General features: G+C 34.5%; 6 protein-coding genes and 3 non-coding genes across 9 annotated transcripts; 7 read left to right on the forward strand and 2 right to left on the reverse strand.

The window, feature by feature from the left end:
- On the forward strand, positions 1–1,136 carry LOC145753447 (uncharacterized). The gene is made up of 4 exons (XM_082569857.1): positions 1–252; positions 359–500; positions 597–706; positions 831–1,136. The coding sequence occupies exons 1-4, from the start codon at positions 1–3 to the stop codon at positions 1,134–1,136; spliced, it is 810 nt and encodes a 269-aa protein (XP_082425983.1).
- A 2,897-nt stretch (positions 1,137–4,033) lies between these two features.
- Positions 4,034–6,049, forward strand: LOC145753448 (uncharacterized). The gene has a single exon (XM_082569858.1). The coding sequence runs from the start codon at positions 4,034–4,036 to the stop codon at positions 6,047–6,049; it is 2,016 nt and encodes a 671-aa protein (XP_082425984.1).
- A 323-nt stretch (positions 6,050–6,372) lies between these two features.
- On the forward strand, positions 6,373–8,004 carry LOC145753449 (uncharacterized). The gene has a single exon (XM_082569859.1). It carries the CDS (start codon positions 6,373–6,375, stop codon positions 8,002–8,004), a length of 1,632 nt encoding a protein of 543 aa, XP_082425985.1.
- A 1,138-nt stretch (positions 8,005–9,142) lies between these two features.
- Positions 9,143–9,216, forward strand: Trnai-aau (transfer RNA isoleucine (anticodon AAU)). The gene has a single exon. It is a non-coding gene; the product is annotated as a tRNA-Ile (tRNA).
- A 2,704-nt stretch (positions 9,217–11,920) lies between these two features.
- On the reverse strand, positions 11,921–11,993 carry Trnav-aac (transfer RNA valine (anticodon AAC)). The gene has a single exon. It is a non-coding gene; the product is annotated as a tRNA-Val (tRNA).
- Positions 11,994–13,032: 1,039 nt separating this feature from the next.
- Trnaf-gaa (transfer RNA phenylalanine (anticodon GAA)) lies at positions 13,033–13,105 on the reverse strand. The gene has a single exon. It is a non-coding gene; the product is annotated as a tRNA-Phe (tRNA).
- A 3,174-nt stretch (positions 13,106–16,279) lies between these two features.
- Positions 16,280–17,415, forward strand: LOC145753450 (uncharacterized). Its single transcript, XM_082569860.1, has 4 exons — positions 16,280–16,531; positions 16,638–16,779; positions 16,876–16,985; positions 17,110–17,415. Exons 1-4 carry the CDS (start codon positions 16,280–16,282, stop codon positions 17,413–17,415), a joined length of 810 nt encoding a protein of 269 aa, XP_082425986.1.
- A 1,957-nt stretch (positions 17,416–19,372) lies between these two features.
- Positions 19,373–20,209, forward strand: LOC145753451 (uncharacterized). The gene is made up of 2 exons (XM_082569861.1): positions 19,373–19,817; positions 19,905–20,209. Exons 1-2 carry the CDS (start codon positions 19,373–19,375, stop codon positions 20,207–20,209), a joined length of 750 nt encoding a protein of 249 aa, XP_082425987.1.
- Positions 20,210–20,251: 42 nt separating this feature from the next.
- LOC145753452 (uncharacterized) lies at positions 20,252–23,371 on the forward strand. The gene is made up of 2 exons (XM_082569862.1): positions 20,252–22,028; positions 22,362–23,371. The coding sequence occupies exons 1-2, from the start codon at positions 20,252–20,254 to the stop codon at positions 23,369–23,371; spliced, it is 2,787 nt and encodes a 928-aa protein (XP_082425988.1).

The following is a 23,371-nucleotide window of genomic DNA, read 5'->3' on the forward strand; positions in this document are numbered from 1 at the left end:
ATGAAGGTTATTGTGGCTGGTTTTCCGAAAACTGGCACTAAGAGTATGTATGCAGCGTTACGCGAACTTGACTTCAACGTGTACGATTTTACTGAAAACTTTCAGTTTTTAAACAAAGAATGGTGCGAAATTATGACAACAGGTGGAACAATTGAAGATTTTCGAAAAATGTATAAGAACGTTGATGCAGTGACAGATGTTCCTGGTTGTTTTTTCTGGGATGAAATACATAAAGCATTTCCAGATTCAATGGCAATTCCCAAGTTATGATTCATTTCTGATATTGCTGTTCTGTAGTTAACCCTTAAAAGCATGATTACACTTCATAGAATGATTAAATATTAAATTGTATATGTAGATTATCCTTACTCAAAGAAAAAATGAAGTGGTGTGGTTTGAAAGTTTTAAACGGCAAATTTTACACAACGAAGTCATGAAGTTTAGATTGCTATTTTTTTCACCGACGTGTTGGCGAATAAGACGTTTTGGATTTCTTATGTGTAAGAAGAGTTTAAATAATAATTCAAATAAACTACTTAATCTAAAATAGCTCTGATTTAAACATACTTCTAGTGCTACAATTCTTTTATATAAAGGGACCACAATTTTTGGCTACAACACTGATCCTTGGCTGTTTGGGACTCCTGTAATTAACGAAATGGTTCTTAAAATGAAGTACAGGCGTCACTGTGCTAATGTTATTCAAGTAAATTAGGTTTTATATTTCTGTGTTTATTTGTAATAAATGCGATTTTTTTAAACTGTCTCTTTATTTATATTAATGTTTATAATACTAAAAGTTGTAAGCTTATGATAATTTTACAATACAGAATGCCCCTAAAGACAAATTGTTGGTGTACAATGTCGAAGAAGGATGGGAACCTTTATGTAAGTTTCTTAATGTTGAAGTGCCATCTACCAAATTTCCTCACAAGAATGTGAGGGGAAATATTATTGAAGAGTTCATGAAAATTAATCCTGTATTTCTTAAAATGAAGCGTGAAGCCATGTTTGGTGCAGGTGTTGCATTTTTATTGTTGTCTTATGGCGGCTTCAAGTTAATTAAAGCTTCTCCCTCTACTTTGTTTAAATCTGGCTTTAGCAATTTTTTTGGTTTTGCCAAAGCATGGTTTTAATTTTATCGTTAAAACAATTTAGTCTGACAAAAACTAAAATATTTTTCACCCAATTTGGGTTAATAAATTAATTTTTGTGTACATAATTATCCTACATCTTAACGTGTCAATTAAACAATAAAAAATGCTATGCCTGAGTGATAAATATTTTTTGTTAGAAGTAGGCCCTTTTAAACAAATATAAGGTTAATCATATACTACAACATTATAAGTACAACAATACACTGGCAGTAAATATAATTGATTTACAGTAATACGCAACTCAACATTGCCAAAATCACATAAACTGTGTTGCAGTTTAGCACACTGACTTACAGTAATCGCAAATCTCAGATAAAACCACAAGTTATAACAATAAAGTACTGTGTAAGTCTCTAGTACAACTGTTTTGACTTCATGTGTATATATAAATGCCAACAACTAGTCAAATGCATGTAATAAATAGGTATAAATGGGTTCGAACCCCATCGGAACTATATCTTTTTAATTTTTCTTATTTGTAACTAACTATTTCTAAGACGTTGCGGTATAATCAACTAATGTACGTCCACATACTTTGTGATACATCTAGTTCCGTAGTGTAGTGGTTATTAGTGTGTTTGAACCGATGACCTTCTGCGTGTAAAGCAGACGTGATAGCCATTACGTGGAAAAAATTCTTTTCTTTTCAAGTTTATTTGTGACAGTATTGGGCATAGGGTCTAATACTTACCTCAAGCAAGGTTCCAAGACAATTTTATTTTTGTCAGCATTAGACATAGGGTCTAATACTTACCTCAAGCAAGGTTCCAAGTCAACTTTATTTGTGACAGTATTGGGCATAGAGTCTAATACTTCCCTCAAGCAAGGTTCCAAGACAATTTTATTTTTGTCAGTATTAGACATAGGGTCTAATACCTGTGGCATTTACACATCCTAAAGACCATATTTCCAACTGAGTCTGCATAGAGCATTAATACAATGTTTACGAACAACGAAGTGTATAACACAAAAATTGTTACTAGAAGTCAACTAGACACAATTAAGCGTACTAGAACGGCGCTAATATCTCATGTGATAAGGCAGCTAGGTGCCATTAAACTCCTTCTTAAGGACAAAAGGAACTACCAGCAAGTGGTATGTATAAGGAAAGCATTAGACGACATAATGCACAAATGCCTCAGGCAGTGTAACGAATACTGTAATGCAATTCCAGAAATGAAAGAAAACTTAAAGTAAGAGGCGAATACTAAGATTGCTGAAATTAAAGAGCAATACCAGAACATAGAAGATGTTTGCCAACAATTCATACAGGCTTGTAAAGATACATCCACCAAAGAACGAATACGTCTAAAATTAGATTCATCTCAAATGGTATCTAATCGAGGAAGTTTATCAAGCTCAAGAAGCAGGAAGGCAGAGGTAAAACGATTGCGAGCAGAAAGGCTTAAAGAACAAACACAGCTCCGTCTTGAGCAAAGCCGCATAATGGCAGAGGCTGAGTATGAGAAAGAAAAAATAAGAATAAACATGGAAGCAAATTTACAAAGGGAACAGATATCTTCTGAACTCGAGGTTTCGAAAGCACTTGCCGAAGAAGCTGACATTTTAAGCCAATGTGTGAGTGAAGATTCACAATCTACTTGTTCTAATGACCCCAGACAAGATGAAATGTCAACATTCCTAATGCCACCTTCACGAACACTTAGGGAATTTGCCTTACCCCAAACTAAATTACCTTTAGTTAACCCAACACCCGTTCCTTTACCCCGATTTAGATCTTTGTTTTTTCCAACAGATGTTACTAAAGATGACCATCCAAACACTCCAATGGGACCAGAGCTACCAGAACCAGTTTCTGATCCAACTACCACAAGTTATTCCCCAATCATTATCCCCCCACCATGTCAACCTGACACCCAAACCTTTGTACCACCGCCAGGCTACCAACTCTCCTACACATATGCGGCCTTGTAAAATGGGGCTGGCGTGCAGTATACCTAAATTTCAACCCACACATACGGACACATCACTGTCAGATGTTATGCAAACAGTTGCTTCAACTATTCGACAGGGTTTTAACTTACCAAATCGAAGCATACCTACCTTTGATGGTAGTGTACTTGATTTTTATGAATTTATTAAAGGTTTTGATGACAATATAGCAAAACAAGTTGCTGACCCAGTTGTGCAACTCAGTTATCTTATAAGTTTAGTCCAAGGGAAGGCCAAAGACTCCATCAAGTCATGTGTTATCATATCTCCCCCAAAGGAAGGTTTAAGAAAAGCCAAGGAGATACTATATGAAAAGTTTGGACAGAAACACATTGTTGTAAAAGCGCATATGGATACTCTTACAAAGGGTCCACCCATCGAGGGTGACCAAGGTAGTCTAGAAGACTTGGCCAATTCAATGCGTAACTGTGAAATTATTCTTACGGCATGGAATCATACATCAGGATTAAATTCTCCAGACAGTATTATACAAATTTTCAACCGATTGCCAAAATATCTAAAACTGGAGTTTCATAGAAAGTCTAGGAAATCTTTAAAATGGGACCAAGAACTGAGTTTCAATGACCTTTTTGAGTTTATACAAGAGAAGGCTAGTGTGGCAGGAGACATACTAGGAAAGGCAATACATGAAGAAGAAAGAGAACGATCAAAGCATGTGACAACAAAACGCTGGAAACCTGAGAAAAAGACAGCAGTTTATTCAACACAAATGTTTGATACTAACCATGTTAAATCCCAAAGCGAGGCATCACATCCTAAGAAAGAATTCTCATGGCAATGTATCGATTGCAAGGGAGTACACCCCTTGTCCCTTGTGGAAGTGCGACTCGTTTCGCAGCAAACAAGTTTGGGAGAGATAAAACATTATCAAGGCCAACAAATTATGTTTTAACTGTCTAGGAATGAAGCATAATGCAAACAATTGTAAAAGTGAAAAAACATACAAAACATGTCATAAGAAACACCATACATTGCTACACAAGGAGTTTATTAAACAAACACTGGAACCTCAGCCATTGGCAACATCCAGTTTAGTGGCTTCAGTTCAGACCATTAAACCACAGATAAAATTAAAAGTGTTACCTGTGTTGGTTTGGGGATCAGATAAATCCAAGAGTGTTAAAACATATGCCTTTCTTGATGAAGGTGCTGACACTTCATTTTGTACTACTAGTTTGATAAACAAATTAAACTTAAGTGGGCCCACTGTAAGAAGCGTCATCTTAACTGCTCAAGGAACAGCAAACTATATAGGTTCACAGGTTTCATTCTTTGCAAAAGGTGTAAATGAGGAAGAATGCATCTACATACCAGATGCATTGGCTTTACCAAGTTTACCTGCGTTAAAGGCTAGTATACCATCAAATGCCAATGTTAAGGAATACCCATACATGAAGGACATTTCGTTTCCAGATATAGGAGACAAAGACATTGACATTCTTATTGGTGCTGAAGTTCGCCAGGCACACTTTATCAAAGAAGTTCGCAGAGAAACTGTCAATCAACTAGAAGCAGTTCGGACAGGACTTGGCTGGACACTTGTTGGCCAAGAGTCCACAATAAAAAATGAGGGCAAGATAGGTAACAAAAATGTAAGTAATTTAAATTACATTTATTCAGCTAAATCAGATAAAGAAATGCATCAACAAATGCAAAAGATGTTTAATCAAGACTTTAGTGAAAATACTTACTCTGATGAGTTAGGATATTCAGTAGAAGACCGCAGAGCCCTGTCCATAATGCAGTCAACCATCCAAAAGAAAGAAGGGCATTATACTATTGCCCTGCCATGGAAAAATGATGATGTTCAGCTTCCTTACAACCGCCCAATGGCAGAGAAGCGCCTTTTACAGTTAAAACGTAAACCGCAAGCAGACCCAAGATTGTTTCTTCAGTATTCTGAGAAAATAAACGAGACCCTTGACAAGAATTATGCCATGAAGATTGATTCAAGAAGTAAAGAGAACTCAAACTGTGTATGGTATATCTCACACCATTGTACAGGACCAAAATTTCGTGTGGTTTTCGACTGTGCTGCCAAATATCACAGAACATCTTTGAATGAAAACCTGTTACAAGGACCAGATCACACAAACTCATTACTCGGAGTTTTGTTGCGTTTTAGGCAACATCCAGTAGCCTTCGCTGCTGACATCAAAAGTATGTTCCACCAAGTTGAAGTGCATCCTTTTGACTGTAATGCTTTGAGATTTCTATGGTGGCCTGATGGAGATTTGAATGCTGAGCCACAAGACTACAAAATGTTAGTACATTTATTTGGAGCTACATCATCACCAAGTTGTGCTTCTTTTGCTCTTAGAAAAGTAGCAGAAGATAACGAAACAAATGCTAGTGAGGAGACATTATCAACTATCAAACGAAACTTTTATGTAGACGATTGTCTAAAATCTGTTGAAAGCTCTGAGAAAGCAATCCAGGTTATTCAGGAAATGAACCTATTGCTAAAGTGTGGTGGATTTCATCTTACAATATACATTAGCAACAATGAGAAAGTACTTTCAACAGTACCTGCAACGGAAAGAGCCCAAAGGGCTATTGACATTAATCTTAGTGAGGAGGAATCATCTGTCACCGAAACTCTAGGTGTATATTGGAACACAGTGACTGACATGTTTGAAATAAAGGTACATGTGCTGTCGAAGGCATCAACTCGTCGAGGTATTCTTTCCATGACTAGTCAACTTTATGATCCCTTGGGATTCGTGCAACCATTCGTCTTACCTGTCAAAAGATTGATGCAACGTTTGTGTAAAAAAAATCTAAGTTGGGATGACCTTTTTTTGTCCCATGCTGGAAGAGCTTTTGCCCATGCTGGAAGAAATCAAGATATCTCGATGTTATTTTACTACACATCCAACGTTTTTGTATCAACTTCATTGCTTCTCGGATGCCAGTGAGGTTGGTTATGGAGTTGTTTGCTACTTACGAACTACACATCCAGATGGAACTTTTAAATTTTCATTTATTATAGGAAAGTCACGAGTGACACCATGTGAACCAATAACTATACCAAGGCAGGAATTAAACGCTTCTGTTATTGCAGTAAAGCTTTCAAGAATCATCGCAAAAGAATTGGAATGTCAAATTGATCGAGTAGTGTGTTGGACTGACTCAACTTCAGTGATCCAATATATAGCCAATACAAGCAAACGTTTTCATACATATGTGGCTAATCGACTAGCTGTTAGTCATGAACACACCAGTGTAACTCAGTGGCACCATGTGGATACTAAACAAACCTAGACGTCCTTCTGTTTCACCTTCAATTAATGATGATGATGAAGAAGTAAAGAAATGTGCTTATCATGTGGCAATAATGAAATTGACAAACAATGGACTTCATGATTTGCTTAAACGGTATTCGTCAATAACCAAGCTAAAAATGGCTATAGCTTGGTTGCTCCGTTTTAAAGTTAGTATGAGATCTCGCTTTCTAAAAGACCCTAACATCAACTTTGTCAACCAACCAATGTTATCTGGGGAAAAAATGAAAGATGCAATGATAAATATACTTCGACTGGTACAGCAAGAAGCCTTTCCACATGTTATGCTAAAGATGGAAGACCATATTGATTTTCAACACGCTTTGTCAGATCAGTCCAACTGCAAATATATAAAATCGAATTTGAAGAAACTAAGCCCATTTATGGTTAATGGCATTCTTAGAGTAGGTGGTCGCCTTCAAAGAAGCCCACTGTCCATTGAAAACAAGCATCCCATCCTATTACCTTACCGACACCATGTCACAGATTTAATCATAGATTACTACCACAAGAAAGAAGGTCATAGTGGCACATCGCATGTTCTGGCTGCCTCTAGGGAACAATATTGGATTGTTAAAGGTCATGCAGCAGTAAAAAGAATCATTGGACTGTGTAAAAAATGTCATTTATACAAAGCAAAGATAGGAGAGCAACTAATGTCACCATTACCCGCATGTCGAGTTACCCCTGGAAACCACCCCTTTAACAGCACTGGAGTGGACTATATGGGCCCTCTTTTCATAAAGCAGGGTCGATATCAAGTTAAACGTTATGGTTGCATATTTACTTGTATGGCAACTCGTGCGGTGCATATAGAAATCTCAAATTCATTGGATACAAATTCATTCTTACATTCGTTCAGAAGATTTATCAGTAGACGAGGATGTCCAAAAGAAGTCTACAGTGACAATGGCACAAACTTTGTAGGAGCAGAACGAGAATTGCGAGAATGCATTAAGCGCTGGAATTCAAAACAAATTTACGATACTTTATTACAGGAGAACATAAATTGGAGGTTGAATCCCCCAAGGGCATCCCATCAAGGAGGTGTATGGGAAAGAATTATTAGGTCTGTCCGGAAGATATTGCGAGCTTTAACTTGTGAGAGAATATTAAATGATGAAGAGCTGCACACATTTATGGCAGAGGTTGTACGCATTCTTAATAATCGCTCTTTGACGGCACTAAGCAATGATTGTACAGACTTGCAATCACTATCCCCAAATTCAATTTTACTAGGAAGACTAAATGTGTTGTGCCCACCTGATGAATTCTTCAAAGCAGAGGGTTATAGAAAATCCTGGAAATTGGTTCAATATATAATAGATATATTTTGGAAACGATGGATAAAAGAGTACTTACCTTTACTACAATCCAGACAAAAATGGTTGCATCCAGTAAAGAATTTTGCGAATGGAGACTTAGTCTTGATCATCGACGAGAACGCTAAACGAGGAGCCTGGCCGAAGGGTATTGTGGAGGAGACGTTCGCGGATCAGAATGGCTTGGTGAGGAGAGTACGGGTTCGCACAGCTCTTTTAACCTTCGAGCGTGACATCCGGAAGTTGTGTCTTCTGGAGTGCATCTAATAACTTTATATCCTTTTCGATAACTATTTGTCCGTTTCTATTTAAATGACTTTCTCCTATGGTATCTAGTCATTGGGGCCGATGTGTTACAGACATATTTAGTATTATATTGTTTAATATTGCTATGTTTTAATATCTTAGTGTCGCGGATGTGATTCCCGCATGTCATTTTACTTTTTCGTGATTTTGGATATTTGTAAGTTTTCATAACATTTTTGTATAGATTTGAGGTCCCAATGAGCTAGTGTTAACTGTAATCTATGTATAGATGTTGTGTTATTTCTTTGAAGTGTTATTTCTTTGAAGTGTATAACAACTAACTTCTATTCTATTTGAATAAGGTATATAGGACATGTGTGTATGTTATTATGTGAGATGTTTAACTTTTGAAAAAACGAATTTAAATCGAATTTAAACAAATTTTGTCATTGAACTTTAAAATCAAACTGAATTGTACCGAATTGACTGACTATTAATAAAGCATAGGGCACATCTTGTTCGTGTTTTTACGGTTATTACATGAAAATCAGCAAAAAGCATATACCTTATTATTACTCAAGCTGTAGAATCACAACTGTGAGACTATAGTCAAGGGTTGAGCATTGCTTCAACGTAATGTCATTTCTAATTGTTACCGGATAAGTCATGGGTAAGTATTCCCTTTATACTTGTTTTCAGCAAACACATTCTGTCAAGCATGTTACTAAATGCTATTTACGATGATGTGCTGCACCTGGCTTCGGCTGAGAATACACTACACTCATACCTATCCAATGTGAGAATTAGTCTGTAGAAGTAGACTGGTTAATCACACCGCAACGTCTTAATACTCTATGCGTATTATGAAGATTTGTCTGTATGTCTTTTGTATAGTAAAACATACTAATAATTAATTATAGTTTATTATGGAGAAAGAGTTACATTTATCCGTCCACAAACTTGCATGAAGAATAGCAACACATTGCTTTTCAAAAACGTTAAACTGGCTGATTACATGTTACAGAAAACGTGATAGAGATACGGGTCTAGGCTAAGTTTAAATACTCTATTTTTCTACACAGATGGAATTACTTACTTTTCTACAGCGATAGAATCGCTCCGAATTATTTACAACTTGTAAATAGGTGATATAGCGTCTGGCCGGTTAGCTCAGTTGGTTAGAGCGTCGTGCTAATAACGCGAATGTCGCGGGTTCGATCCCCGTACTGGCCAATTTTATTGTTTAATAATCTCCTACCAAAGCTTAGTTTCTAAAAATATATTATAGAATTTTTTATTTGGTTTTTGTACTTAAATAATGAAATTACTTAAGAATGCGAGACAATTCTTTATTACAAGGTACAATACTTTATTACAATCCTTGATAGCTCAGTTGGATGAGCGTCAGACTGAAGATCTGGGGAGGATCCTGGTTCAATCCCGAGTTGGGGCATATTTTGTTTTTACTTTTAACATCGATAACTAAGCAGCTTACACAAATTTATTGTTTTTGGTATTAGGAAGGAAAAAAAACGCAAGATTTAGTTTAAAATTATCCGCTTTGATATCACAGTTAGTAGAAGATCGGACTGAAGATTTAAAGGTTCCTGGTTTCTAATTTGGTTGATTCGTTTAAATAAACATAAAAATAATTATTTATAAATTGTTTAACTAAATTAAAATATTTATATACAACAATAAAATTTACAAAATTTCTAATTTTTTTAGGCATTTTCAGTCTAAAAATAGCAGTAAGGCCTAATATAAATTTAAACAGATTCTGACATTGAGACAGAAATAATTTTTTTTTTAAATAAAGGAAAAACAACTCAAATAACTTCAAAACTTTTATAATGAAAATTTAATAATGTTAGGAACATTATTCGTATGATGAAAGTATCTTACTAGTTTTTACAATTATTTTTGTGAGAAATTTAATCAACTGGACAATTCATATAGATTTTCGTCGATTTTCATTAAAGTAATTTTTTTATATTGTTACTAAATGCAATTGTGTCGTAGTACACTGGTTGATCATACCCCAACGTCCTCATACTTTATGCGCATTGTTACGATTTGTCTAAATTTTTTTGTATAATATAGTGTCTTAATATTTAAAAGTTTATTTTTGCAGAAAAGTTAATTTTAACTGTCTACAAACTCGCATCATAAATACCAACATATCATTTATTTTAAGCTCGGTAAACTGACAGATCACGTGATGAAAATAAGGGTTTAGAATACAAAATTTTTTATAAAGTAACACAACTCGACAATCAGTGTAAACATGTGACTAAGGTGTAATCACTTGACTCGAAATAGATAACAACTTCAACCTAAACAACAAAATGGTTTATTCGTAACGATTTATGGAGACAGTAAATTATAAGATTTTAATTAATTTTTGTGGAAAAGTTAATTAACTAGACTAATATAAAGATTGGCGTAATAATCTTATCAAGACACTTAAAAAATACCAACATTAAAGTAGTTTTTCATATGTTGTTACTAAATGCAATTTTGTTCTAACGGGTGTCTAGCTTACATGGTAGAGCGCCCGCTTCGCATGCGCGAAGTACCTGGATCGATGCACGGGTCCTCTATTAAATTTGAGTAAACTAACGAAGTCATTTTTTGTCACGTGCTTACACCTTTGCCTTAGTCACGTGCTTACACCCTTGATTTGAGTTACTTAATAGAAGTCCTTGTAGTTATATATCTATTACACATGAGCTGCACCAACTAATCTGCCAGTTTAACGAGCATGAAATGCCTCTCTAAGAGTTTTTATAATTTAATTTTTTTTATTATTTGAGATTGTGTTTTTATAGTTAAAATTAGCACCAAAAATTTAGTTCCGTTAGAGTTCGACATTCGCGTTATTAGCAACATGCTCTAACCAGCTGAGCTAACCGGTCAGATACTTTATAGCTTATTTACAAATTGTCAATAATTCGGAACGATTCCATTATTATGGACTAAAAGACAATTCCATCTGCTTTACAAGCAGAAGGCCATGAGTTTAAGTCTCGCTGAACTAATTTTATTGCCATAAATATAAACAGCAATTATTGTGTAGTTATATGCATTTTTTATTTTATAAAAAACTACAGCAAAATTTATTAATTTTAGACGTAAGACAATTTTTACCAATCATTTTTGAATAAACAACAGTCTCTATTTATTTTAGAGTATTAAAACGTTGCAGTTTGATCAATCAGTGTACTTCTACAGACCTATTTTAAGGTCTGCTTTACACAAATAAGATTATAGGTTTAAAACTTATTAAACCTATTCTTTAGGTATATACCACACTGTATGTTTATTTTTTTAAAACTGCGTTCTTTTTAAAATTTATCATTAATATCTAAATTTTAAAAGTGGTCATATTGAACCCTTTTAAATTTCTATTCACCGCCTTTATATTTTTCTTGTAGTGATAAATGGTAAATACCACAAACGATTGTAAATATTGTCTAAGAATAACAATAAAATGTTTTATGTAATTGCCTTTATGAATAGAAATAATCACTTTAATCATCCTCAATTTTATTTAAGTTTGAACCCATGACCTTCTGCGTGTAAAGCAGACGTGATAACCACTACACTACAGAACTCGTTGCAAACATTTTTCTAGATACAAAGGAGTGAATCACCTCACAGAGTTTTATTATTTTTAAAATAAAAGCTGTTACTAGTTAATATTAATACCTTAAAATAAGCAAGTTAATATTATTTTTAGTAACATTTAAATCTTAACGTGTAAAAACTTCACTAAATACCTATATAATGGATTTTAACGAATATTATGTTAACGCTATTAACGCTTTTAAATGTTAGCTTTGGTGAGTTTTTAAACCGTAACTTTCTGCATAAAGAGTAGACGTAATTATGTAAAAATTTTAATTATTTTTATTTGTTTAAACTTTTAAAAGTTTAGTTCCGATGGGGCTTGAACCCATGACCTTCTGTGTGTTAGGCAGACGTGATAACCACTACACTACGGAACTCGATGTTCATTAAATTCGTAGAAGCAAACTGGTTAATAATATCACAAAGGGTTTATCTCTATGCGTATAATTACGATTTGTCTGTATGTCTTTTGTATAATAAGTCGTATCAATATTTTATAGTTATTATCGCAAAAAAAATACATTTAACTGTCCACAAATTTGCATCAGTTGCATTTCAGTCAAAATTGAGCCGAAAGATCACGCAATTAAGATAACGTTCTATGCTACCAACATGGCAACAGGTGTAAACACATGACTAGAAATAGATAACAACTTTAACGTAAACAACAAGATAGCTGATTTGTTATGGTATTTGATGACAGTATCTCAGGAGTGTCTACAATCATTTGTGTGAGAAACCTAACTAACTGGAGAATGATGAAGATTAACGTTATAATCACATTCAGTACACTTAACAGGGTATTTAAATTTTTTATGGACAAAATAAAAATACATAAAAATGTTAGATATTTTTTACCGAAAAATGTAGGACCCGGGGATCGATCCCGGTACCTCGCGCATGCTAAGCGCGCGCTCTACCGTGTGAGCTAGACCCCCACGACAATACCGATCCACGATCCACGAATTCGATCCCCGACCTTTTTATTGTGACATAGACCGACCTTGTCACCAGGTTTTGGATCTTAAAATTTAGAAATAATACGGCACTATACCAAGTATTTGCTTTGTTAGGTCGGCTTTTAAGGTTAATTACGGTCCTAATGTAATAATCTTTTTAAAGTTATATAAAACTGATATTGTAATAAGTTAAAATATATAAAAGTAATTCGTTTTATATATTATTTTATAAAAATTTAAATTTAATAAACAATTTATGAATAATTAATCTTTCATATATTTAAATAAATTAACAGATCTTTTTCAGATCTTTAGTCTGACTCTCTCCCTTGTGTTATTGAAGCTGAAGTTTTTTAACTAAATTTAGCGTTTTTGTATTTTTTTTTCTTTCTAATGCCAAGGACAATAAAGTTGTGTAAACCGCCTAAATATTAATGTTAAAAGTAAAATCGAACCATGCCCCGACCCGGGATTGAACCAGGGACCTTCAGATCTTCATTCTGACGCTCTCCCAACTGAGCTAACGAGGCTCCTGTAAAAAAAACATTGTATCGCCTTCTTGATTTATTCTCCTTTTGGGTAATAAAAAATTCTTAAATCAATTTCTATCGACTAAGCCATGCGTTGTTTGTGTGGAAGGATATAAAGTCGAAAAGATAGGAAAAAAGTTTTTTTGCCGTCACTTTTCAAACGATCGCAAACTTTTCTACCCTCGTTGTTTAAGAGGTCAAGATATGCTCCATCAATCTATCAAAGTCAAAATTACGGATATGAAAGCATTAACAAACTAAATAAGTTTTCCGAATTTTTAAATCCTTTTCAATACTTAAAAATTGATGCACCCAACCACAGCAAAGTAAGCGTTAAAACGATAGTTAAACGAGATGTAGGAGAATTTAAATCTGATTCTGTAATGACAGAAAAAAAAAATTCTAAAGGCGCTTCGGAGACTCCACCAACAAATGTCGCCTCCAGCGCAAAACCAGACATGAAAAACGCCAGGGACATCCATGCATTTTCACCCGATTTTGTGAGTAAGTCTCCTCAAATTAACCGTCATAAAGACGTAATGAATGAATATACTTCTGAATTCAAGCGGGGTGGTGATCTAACCAATTCGGTTAAGCGAAGTTATGGTATTCATTTCTTATTTAACCGTAACGAAGATATGCATTCCTTGTTTAAGCGAAGCAGGGAAATGCCATTTCTGTTTAAACGTAACGGAGGCTTATCGTATTTATTTAAAAGGAATGAAGATATACCAAGTTTGTTCAAGCGACCAAGTGGTAGGCAATATACATTCAAGCGAAACGAAAATATGCCATTTCTATTCAAGCGGGACGGAAGTATATTATCTTTATTTAAACGGAATCGGGGTTTATCTTTTTTGTTTAAACGGAATGTTGGTATACCGTCTTTATTTAAGAAAAATGGTCATGCATTTAAAATTATATAAGACAAGAAATTGTATTCATAAAAAAAATACGTTTTTACAAGTATTAAAAATAATAGCTATAAAACATAACTTTAAATAAATTCTATTACTTTACTTGTACGAAAAATAAGTAAAAAAAATAAACTTTAATTAAAAATCTGCAATTTTATAATTATATTAATAGTAGTTTTTTATACACAAAACTGTTATTTCTATACATTTTTAGTTTATTACTTATTCTTTTGTGAATAAACGTGTTTTATATTATTGTAAAAATAAATAACGTAACATAATGATAAACTGAATAAAACCTGATATGTACATATTTTAACAAATGACTATATTAAATTTAAAAAAAAATTTCATAAGCTGGAGATTTTTTTAATTTAATCACTAAATTGTGAAAAAAATACAACAAATCGTTGTAAAAACTGTTTTTTTTTTCTGAAAATAAATTAAAAAAAATTTTCCCTTTTATGATTAATAACAAAGAAAATCTTTTGGTTATACTTTGTGAAATTAATTTTATATGTAGTGTAAAATAAAAAATGTTTACTTAAATTAAATTTTAAACAAATATCTGCATAAACCCTATATTACCTATATTAAAATACATTATCTTAATTTTATTTAAAAAAATTTACTAGTGTGGCTATATATAGGTGGCAAAAAAATACTTGAAAGATTGGAGGACCCCGGCATCGATCCCGGTTCCTCGCGCATGCTAAGCGCGCGCTCTACCATGCGAGCTAGAGCCCTACAATAGCACAAAATCATTTATGAACAACATATAAAAACTACTTTAATGTTGATATTTGTTAAGTACACTTGATGTGATTATAACGCCATTCTATATTAATTGTTTGGTTAATTAGATTTTTAACAAAAACGATTGTAGGAACCACAAAGATATACTGTTACCAAATGCGCATGCTGTTACTTGCACTAAGCGATTTACAATAATATTTTTGAAAGAATAAACTAGTTACTTGCAAAACAAAAATATAATCTTTATTTGTTATTCTCAATGATAACTAATAAACTACCTAATTAAAACACAAAGGTAAGAATTTTTGCAACTTATCATACTAAGGCCTAAAAAACTACTTAAATAATTTAAAACATATTGGTAACTTCGCGTTAGTTAAAAAGTATCAGTCTAATTAGATATACATAAAATTGCGGTACACGATTTCTTTGAGTACCACTTGATTTACTATACGAAAATACATTGTTGGATTGCATAGATCGACTGATAATAATTTTTTGTATATATCTTTATCTTTGATGTGGAAAGGTCGAATGCGCGACCTAAACATAGAGTAACATCAGTTACTCCGACTCAGTCTCCAGTTGCCTGTAGCAGTTTTGGATATTATATAGACTATAATTAGCCGAAAATTTTGCTGCTGATTAAGTGCTGGCTCAGCAGGAGTTCATACTTTTTATAGCGCCTTACTCAAGGGCACTACAGCATGAAAGCAGTAGGGATTTAACCCATGACATTGAGTGTGGTGTAGCAAGTGTTTTTACCATTACACCACGCTGCCGGTGGAACTGAAATGAGGAATCGAATAAATCGGATGTGTCAATGGGATAATCTGAACAGGTGAGTGTTGAGGTAAGAGTTTAAATTATGAAATTTTTTTGTTTAATTTAATATTCGTTATATATAATACATGTGATCTATAACATCCATTTAATATATATACGATTGATTTAATATAACTCTATCCATTTGATTCGTTGATTCGGTAAATATGTATTTTCGTAAAGTGAATAAGTGGGATTCGATTCTTTTAAACCACTTTGCACTTGTCAAGCATTATAAAAGAGAACTAGCAAACTGTAAAGTAAATAATGCGTAACAAGTTAAACAAAAACACATAATCGATCTTTGCCCTTTTCAAAAACATTAAGTAAATATTAAAATCTTACACCAATATTGCAAAATTAAATTCTTGACATATTAACTTTTTTATAAGCGTGAAAAAAATATTTTACTCATTTTAAAAAAAGGGTTTGTTTATTAAGTTTTGATAAAAAGGAATTGTTAATCGAGTTGTTGCAATGAGTAAAAACGATTATGTGTGATGTAGTTAATAAACTTGAATAAATAAACATTTTAGAAAATAAAGGCTTAGGCACAGGACACAATTGTTTAACATATATTTTACAAATATTTTAGAAAGAATTTTTAGTAAAAACTTTTTTGCCTTTTTAGCGAATGTTTTTTCAAATGTGGTTTAACCTAAACTAAAGTTAAGTTATGAAGGTTATTGTGGCTGGTTTTCCGAAAACTGGCACTAAGAGTATGTATGCAGCGTTACGCGAACTTGACTTCAACGTGTACGATTTTACTGAAAACTTTCAGTTTTTAAACAAAGAATGGTGCAAAATTATGAAAACAGGTGGAACAATTGAAGATTTTCGAAAAATGTATGAGAACGTTGATGCAGTGACAGATGTTCCTGGTTGTTTTTTCTGGGATGAAATACATAAAGCATTTCCAGATTCAAAGGTAATTCCCAAGTTATGATTCATTTCTGATATTGCTGTTCTGTAGTTAACCCTTAAAAGCATGATTACACTTCATAGAATGATTAAATATTAAATTGTATATGTAGATTATCCTTACTCAAAGAAAAAATGAAGTGGTGTGGTTTGAAAGTTTTAAACGGCAAATTTTACACAACGAAGTCATGAAGTTTAGATTGCTATTTTTTTCACCGACGTGTTGGCGAATAAGACGTTTTGGATTTCTTATGTGTAAGAAGAGTTTAAATAATAATTCAAATAAACTACTTAATCTAAAATAGCTCTGATTTAAACATACTTCTAGTGCTACAATTCTTTTATATAAAGGGACCACAATTTTTGGCTACAACACTGATCCTTGGCTGTTTGGGACTCCTGTAATTAACGAAATGGTTCTTAAAATGAAGTACAGGCGTCACTGTGCTAATGTTATTCAAGTAAATTAGGTTTTATATTTCTGTGTTTATTTGTAATAAATGCGATTTTTTTAAACTGTCTCTTTATTTATATTAATGTTTATAATACTAAAAGTTGTAAGCTTATGATAATTTTACAATACAGAATGCCCCTAAAGACAAATTGTTGGTGTACAATGTCGAAGAAGGATGGGAACCTTTATGTAAGTTTCTTAATGTTGAAGTGCCATCTACCAAATTTCCTCACAAGAATGTGAGGGGAAATATTATTGAAGAGTTCATGAAAATTAATCCTGTATTTCTTAAAATGAAGCGTGAAGCCATGTTTGGTGCAGGTGTTGCATTTTTATTGTTGTCTTATGGCGGCTTCAAGTTAATTAAAGCTTCTCCCTCTACTTTGTTTAAATCTGGCTTTAGCAATTTTTTTGGTTTTGCCAAAGCATGGTTTTAATTTTATCGTTAAAACAATTTAGTCTGACAAAAACTAAAATATTTTTCACCCAATTTGGGTTAATAAATTAATTTTTGTGTACATAATTATCCTACATCTTAACGTGTCAATTAAACAATAAAAAATGCTATGCCTGAGTGATAAATATTTTTTGTTAGAAGTAGGCCCTTTTAAACAAATATAAGGTTAATCATATACTACAACATTATAAGTACAACAATACACTGGCAGTAAATATAATTGATTTACAGTAATACGCAACTCAACATTGCCAAAATCACATAAACTGTGTTGCAGTTTAGCACACTGACTTACAGTAATCGCAAATCTCAGATAAAACCACAAGTTATAACAATAAAGTACTGTGTAAGTCTCTAGTACAACTGTTTTGACTTCATGTGTATATATAAATGCCAACAACTAGTCAAATGCATGTAATAAATAGGTATAAATGGGTTCGAACCCCATCGGAACTATATCTTTTTAATTTTTCTTATTTGTAACTAACTATTTCTAAGACGTTGCGGTATAATCAACTAATGTACGTCCACATACTTTGTGATACATCTAGTTCCGTAGTGTAGTGGTTATTAGTGTGTTTGAACCGATGACCTTCTGCGTGTGAAGCAGACGTGATAGCCATTACGTGGAAAAAATTCTTTTCTTTTCAACTTTATTTGTGACAGTATTGGGCATAGGGTCTAATACTTACCTCAAGCAAGGTTCCAAGACAATTTTATTTTTGTCAGCATTAGACATAGGGTCTAATACTTACCTCAAGCAAGGTTCCAAGTCAACTTTATTTGTGACAGTATTGGGCATAGAGTCTAATACTTCCCTCAAGCAAGGTTCCAAGACAATTTTATTTTTGTCAGTATTAGACATAGGGTCTAATACCTGTGGCATTTACACATCCTAAAGACCATATTTCCAACTGAGTCTGCATAGAGCATTAATACAATGTTTACGAACAACGAAGTGTATAACACAAAAATTGTTACTAGAAGTCAACTAGACACAATTAAGCGTACTAGAACGGCGCTAATATCTCATGTGATAAGGCAGCTAGGTGCCATTAAACTCCTTCTTAAGGACAAAAGGAACTACCAGCAAGTGGTATGTATAAGGAAAGCATTAGACGACATAATGCACAAATGCCTCAGGCAGTGTAACGAATACTGTAATGCAATTCCAGAAATGAAAGAAAACTTAAAGTAAGAGGCGAATACTAAGATTGCTGAAATTAAAGAGCAATACCAGAACATAGAAGATGTTTGCCAACAATTCATACAGGCTTGTAAAGATACATCCACCAAAGAACGAATACGTCTAAAATTAGATTCATCTCAAATGGTATCTAATCGAGGAAGTTTATCAAGCTCAAGAAGCAGGAAGGCAGAGGTAAAACGATTGCGAGCAGAAAGGCTTAAAGAACAAACACAGCTCCGTCTTGAGCAAAGCCGCATAATGGCAGAGGCTGAGTATGAGAAAGAAAAAATAAGAATAAACATGGAAGCAAATTTACAAAGGGAACAGATATCTTCTGAACTCGAGGTTTCGAAAGCACTTGCCGAAGCAGCTGACATTTTAAGTCAATGTGTGAGTGAAGATTCACAATCTACTTGTTCTAACGACCCCAGACAAGATGAAATGTCAACATTCCTAATGCCACCTTCACGAACACTTAGGGAATTTGCCTTACCCCGAACTAAATTACCTTTAGTTAACCCAACACCCGTTCTTTTACCCCGATTTAGATCTTTGTTTTTTCCAACAGATGTTACTAAAGATGACCATCCAAACACTCCAATGGGACCAGAGCTACCAGAACCAGTTTCTGATCCAACTACCACAAGTTATTCCCCAATCATTATCCCCCCACCATGTCAACCTGACACCCAAACCTTTGTACCACCGCCAGGCTACCAACTCTCCTACACCTATGCGGCCTTGTAAAATGGGGCTGGCGTGCAGTATACCTAAATTTCAACCCACACATACGGACACATCACTGTCAGATATTATGCAAACAGTTGCTTCAACTATTCGACAGGGTTTTAACTTACCAAATCGAAGCATACCTACCGTTGATGGTAGTGTACTTGATTTTTATGAATTTATTAAAGGTTTTGATAACAATATAGCAAAACAAGCCAAAGACTCCATCAAGTCATGTGTTGTCATATCTCCCCCAAAGGAAGGTTTAAGAAAAGCCAAGGAGATACTATATGAAAAGTTTGGACAGAAACACATTGTTGTAAAAGCGCATATGGATACTCCTACAAAGGGTCCACCCATCGAGGGTGACCAAGGTAGTCTAGAAGACTTGGCCAATTCAATGCGTAACTGTGAAATTATTCTTACGGCATGGAATCATACATCAGGATTAAATTCTCCAGACAGTATTATACAAATTTTCAACTGATTGCCAAAATATCTAAAACTGGAGTTTCATAGAAAGTCTAGGAAATCTTTAAAATGGGACCAAGAACTGAGTTTCAATGACCTTTTTGAGTTTATACAAGAGAAGGCTAGTGTGGCAGGAGACATACTAGGAAAGGCAATACATGAAGAAGAAAGAGAACGATCAAAGCATGTGACAACAAAACGCTGGAAACCTGAGAAAAAGACAGCGGTTTATTCAACACAAATGTTCGATACTAACCATGTTAAATCCCAAAGCGAGGCATCACATCCTAAGAAAGAATTCTCATGGCAATGTATCGATTGCAAGGGAGTACACCCCTTGTGGAAGTGCGACTCGTTTCGTAGCAAACAAGTTTGGGAGAGATAAAACATTATCAAGGCCAACAAATTATGTTTTAACTGTCTAGGAATGAAGCATAATGCAAAAAATTGTAAAAGCGAAAAAACATACAAAACATGTCATAAGAAACACCATACATTGCTACACAAGGAGTTTATTAAACAAACACTGGAACCTCAGCCATTGGCAACATCCAGTTTAGTGGCTTCAGTTCAGACCATTAAACCACAGATAAAATTAAAAGTGTTACCTGTGTTGGTTTGGGGATCAGATAAGTCCAAGAGTGTTAAAACATATGCCTTTCTTGATGAAGGTGCTGACACTTCATTTTGTACTACTAGTTTGATAAACAAATTAAACTTAAGTGGGCCCACTGTAAGAAGCGTCATCTTAACTGCTCAAGGAACAGCAAATTATATAGGTTCACAGGTTTTATTCTTTGCAAAAGGTGTAAATGAGGAAGAATGCATCTACATACCAGATGCATTGGCTTTACCAAGTTTACCTGCGTTAAAGGCTAGTATACCATCAAATGCCAATGTTAAGGAATACCCATACATGAAGGACATTTGGTTTCCAGATATAGGAGACAAAGACATTGACATTCTTATTGGTGCTGAAGTTCGCCAGGCACACTTTATCAAAGAAGTTCGCAGAGGAACTGTCAATCAACTAGAAGCAGTTCGGACAGGACTTGGCTGGACACTTGTTGGTCAAGAGTCCACAATAAAAAATGAGGGCAAGATAGGTAACAAAAATGTAAGTAATTTAAATTACATTTATTCAGCTAAATCAGATAAAGAAATGCATCAACAAATGCAAAAGATGTTTAATCAAGACTTTAGTGAAAATACTTACTCTGATGAGTTAGGATATTCAGTAGAAGACCGCAGAGCCCTGTCCATAATGCAGTCAACCATCCAAAAGAAAGAAGGGCATTATACTATTGCCATGCCATGGAAAAATGATGATGTTCAGCTTCCTTACAACCGCCCAATGGCAGAGAAGCGCCTTTTACAGTTAAAACGTAAACTGCAAGCAGACCCAAGATTGTTTCTTCAGTATTCTGAGAAAATAAACGAGACCCTTGACAAGAATTATGCCATGAAGATTGATCCAAGAGGTAAAGAGAACTCAAACTGTGCATGGTATATCTCACACCATTGTACAGGACCAAAATTTCGTGTGGTTTTCGACTGTGCTGCCAAATATCACGGAACATCTTTGAATGAAAACCTGTTACAAGGACCAGATCACACAAACTCATTACTCGGAGTTTTGTTGCGTTTTAGGCAACATCCAGTAGCCTTCGCTGCTGACATCAAAGGTATGTTCCACCAAGTTAGAGTGCATCCTTTTGACTGTAATGCTTTGAGATTTCTATGGTGGCCTGATGGAGATTTGAATGCTGAGCCACAAGACTACAAAATGTTAGTACATTTATTTGGAGCTACATCATCACCAAGTTGTGCTTCTTTTGCTCTTAGAAAAGTAGCAGAAGATAACGAGACAAATGCTAGTGAGGAGACATTATCAACTATCAAACGAAACTTTTATGTAGACGATTGTCTAAAATCTGTTGAAAGCTCTGAGAAAGCAATCCAGGTTATTCAGGAAATGAACCTATTGCTAAAGTGTGGTGGATTTCATCTTACAATATACATTTGCAACATTGAGAAAGTACTTTCAACAGTACCTGCAACGGAAAGAGCCCAAAGGGTTATTGACATTAATCTTAGTGAGGAGGAATCATCTGTCACCGAAACTCTAGGTGTATATTGGAACACAGTGACTGACATGTTTGAAATAAAGGTACATGTGCTGTCGAAGGCATCAACTCGTCGAGGTATTCTTTCCATGACTAGTCAACTTTATGATCCCTTGGGATTCGTGCAACCATTCGTCTTACCTGTCAAATGATTTATACAACGTTTGTGTAAAGAAAATCTAAGTTGGGATGACCCCATACCTGATGAGATGAACATTCTTTGGTCGGAGTGGTTAAGGCTTTTGCCTATGCTGGAAGAAATCAAGATATCTCGATGTTATTTTACTACACATCCAACGTTTTTGTAACAACTTCATTGCTTCTCGGATGCCAGTGAGGTTGGTTATGGAGCTGTTTGCTACTTACGAACTACACATCCAGATGGAACTTTTAAATGTTTATTTATTATAGGAAAGTCACGAGTGACACCATGTGAACCAATAACTATACCAAGGCAGGAATTAAACGCTTCTGTTATTGCAGTAAAGCTTTCAAGAATCATCGCAAAAGAATTGGAATGTCAAATTGATCGAGTAGTGTGTTGGACTGACTCAACTTCAGTGATCCAATATATAGCCAATACAAGCAAACGTTTTCATACATATGTGGCTAATCGACTAGCTGTTAGTCATGAACACACCAGTGTAACTCAGTGGCACCATGTGAATACTAAACAAAACCATGCAGACATCGCCTCAAGAGGGTTAATGCCAAACCAATTACATAAGGCTGATATGTGGTTTAGTGGACCAGAGTTTTTAGGGAAAGATGAAGAATTCTGGCCTAGACGTCCTTCTGTTTTACCTTCAATTAATGATGATGATGAAGAAGTAAAGAAATGTGCTTATCATGTGGCAATAATGAAATTGACAAACAATGGACTTCATGATTTGCTTAAACGGTATTCGTCAATAACCAAGCTAAAAATGGCTATAGCTTGGTTGCTCCGTTTTAAAGTTAGTATGAGATCTCGCTTTCTAAAAGACCCTAACATCAACTTTGTCAACCAACCAATGTTATCTGGGGAAAAAATGAAAGATGCAATGATAAATATACTTCGACTGGTACAGCAAGAAGCCTTTCCACATGTTATGCTAAAGATGGAAGACCATATTGATTTTCAACACGCTTTGTCAGATCAGTCCAACTGCAAATATATAAAATCGAATTTGAAGAAACTAAGCCTATTTATGGTTAATGGCATTCTTAGAGTAGGTGGTCGCCTTCAAAGAAGCCCACTGTCCATTGAAAACAAGCATCCCATCCTATTACCTTACCGACACCATGTCACAGATTTAATCATAGATTACTACCACAAGAAAGAAGGTCATAGTGGCACATCGCATGTTCTGGCTGCCACTAGGGAACAATATTGGATTGTTAAAGGTCATGCAGCAGTAAAAAGAATCATTGGACTGTAA

Source organism: Corella eumyota, chromosome 5 (genome assembly GCF_963082875.1).
Source record: "Corella eumyota chromosome 5, kaCorEumy4.1, whole genome shotgun sequence".
Lineage (NCBI taxonomy): Eukaryota > Metazoa > Chordata > Ascidiacea > Phlebobranchia > Corellidae > Corella > Corella eumyota.

Excerpts from the sequence above, each read along its gene's own strand:
- LOC145753447 (XM_082569857.1), top strand. The coding sequence starts at position 1 with ATGAAGGTTATTGTGGCTGGTTTTCCGAAAACTGGCACTAAGAGTATG. Across the intron at positions 253-358 it reads AAGCATTTCCAGATTCAATG|ATTATCCTTACTCAAAGAAA; the intron begins GCAATTCCCAAG and ends TTGTATATGTAG. Across the intron at positions 707-830 it reads ACTGTGCTAATGTTATTCAA|AATGCCCCTAAAGACAAATT; the intron begins GTAAATTAGGTT and ends TTTACAATACAG.
- LOC145753451 (XM_082569861.1), top strand. The coding sequence starts at position 19,373 with ATGGGGCTGGCGTGCAGTATACCTAAATTTCAACCCACACATACGGAC. Across the intron at positions 19,818-19,904 it reads AGGATTAAATTCTCCAGACA|AACTGAGTTTCAATGACCTT; the intron begins GTATTATACAAA and ends AATGGGACCAAG.
- LOC145753452 (XM_082569862.1), top strand. The coding sequence starts at position 20,252 with ATGAAGCATAATGCAAAAAATTGTAAAAGCGAAAAAACATACAAAACA. Across the intron at positions 22,029-22,361 it reads GAAGGCATCAACTCGTCGAG|GAAAGTCACGAGTGACACCA; the intron begins GTATTCTTTCCA and ends TATTTATTATAG.
- LOC145753450 (XM_082569860.1), top strand. The coding sequence starts at position 16,280 with ATGAAGGTTATTGTGGCTGGTTTTCCGAAAACTGGCACTAAGAGTATG. Across the intron at positions 16,780-16,875 it reads ACGTTTTGGATTTCTTATGT|GGACCACAATTTTTGGCTAC; the intron begins GTAAGAAGAGTT and ends TTTTATATAAAG. Across the intron at positions 16,986-17,109 it reads ACTGTGCTAATGTTATTCAA|AATGCCCCTAAAGACAAATT; the intron begins GTAAATTAGGTT and ends TTTACAATACAG.
- LOC145753449 (XM_082569859.1), top strand. The coding sequence starts at position 6,373 with ATGTGGATACTAAACAAACCTAGACGTCCTTCTGTTTCACCTTCAATT.
- LOC145753448 (XM_082569858.1), top strand. The coding sequence starts at position 4,034 with ATGAAGCATAATGCAAACAATTGTAAAAGTGAAAAAACATACAAAACA.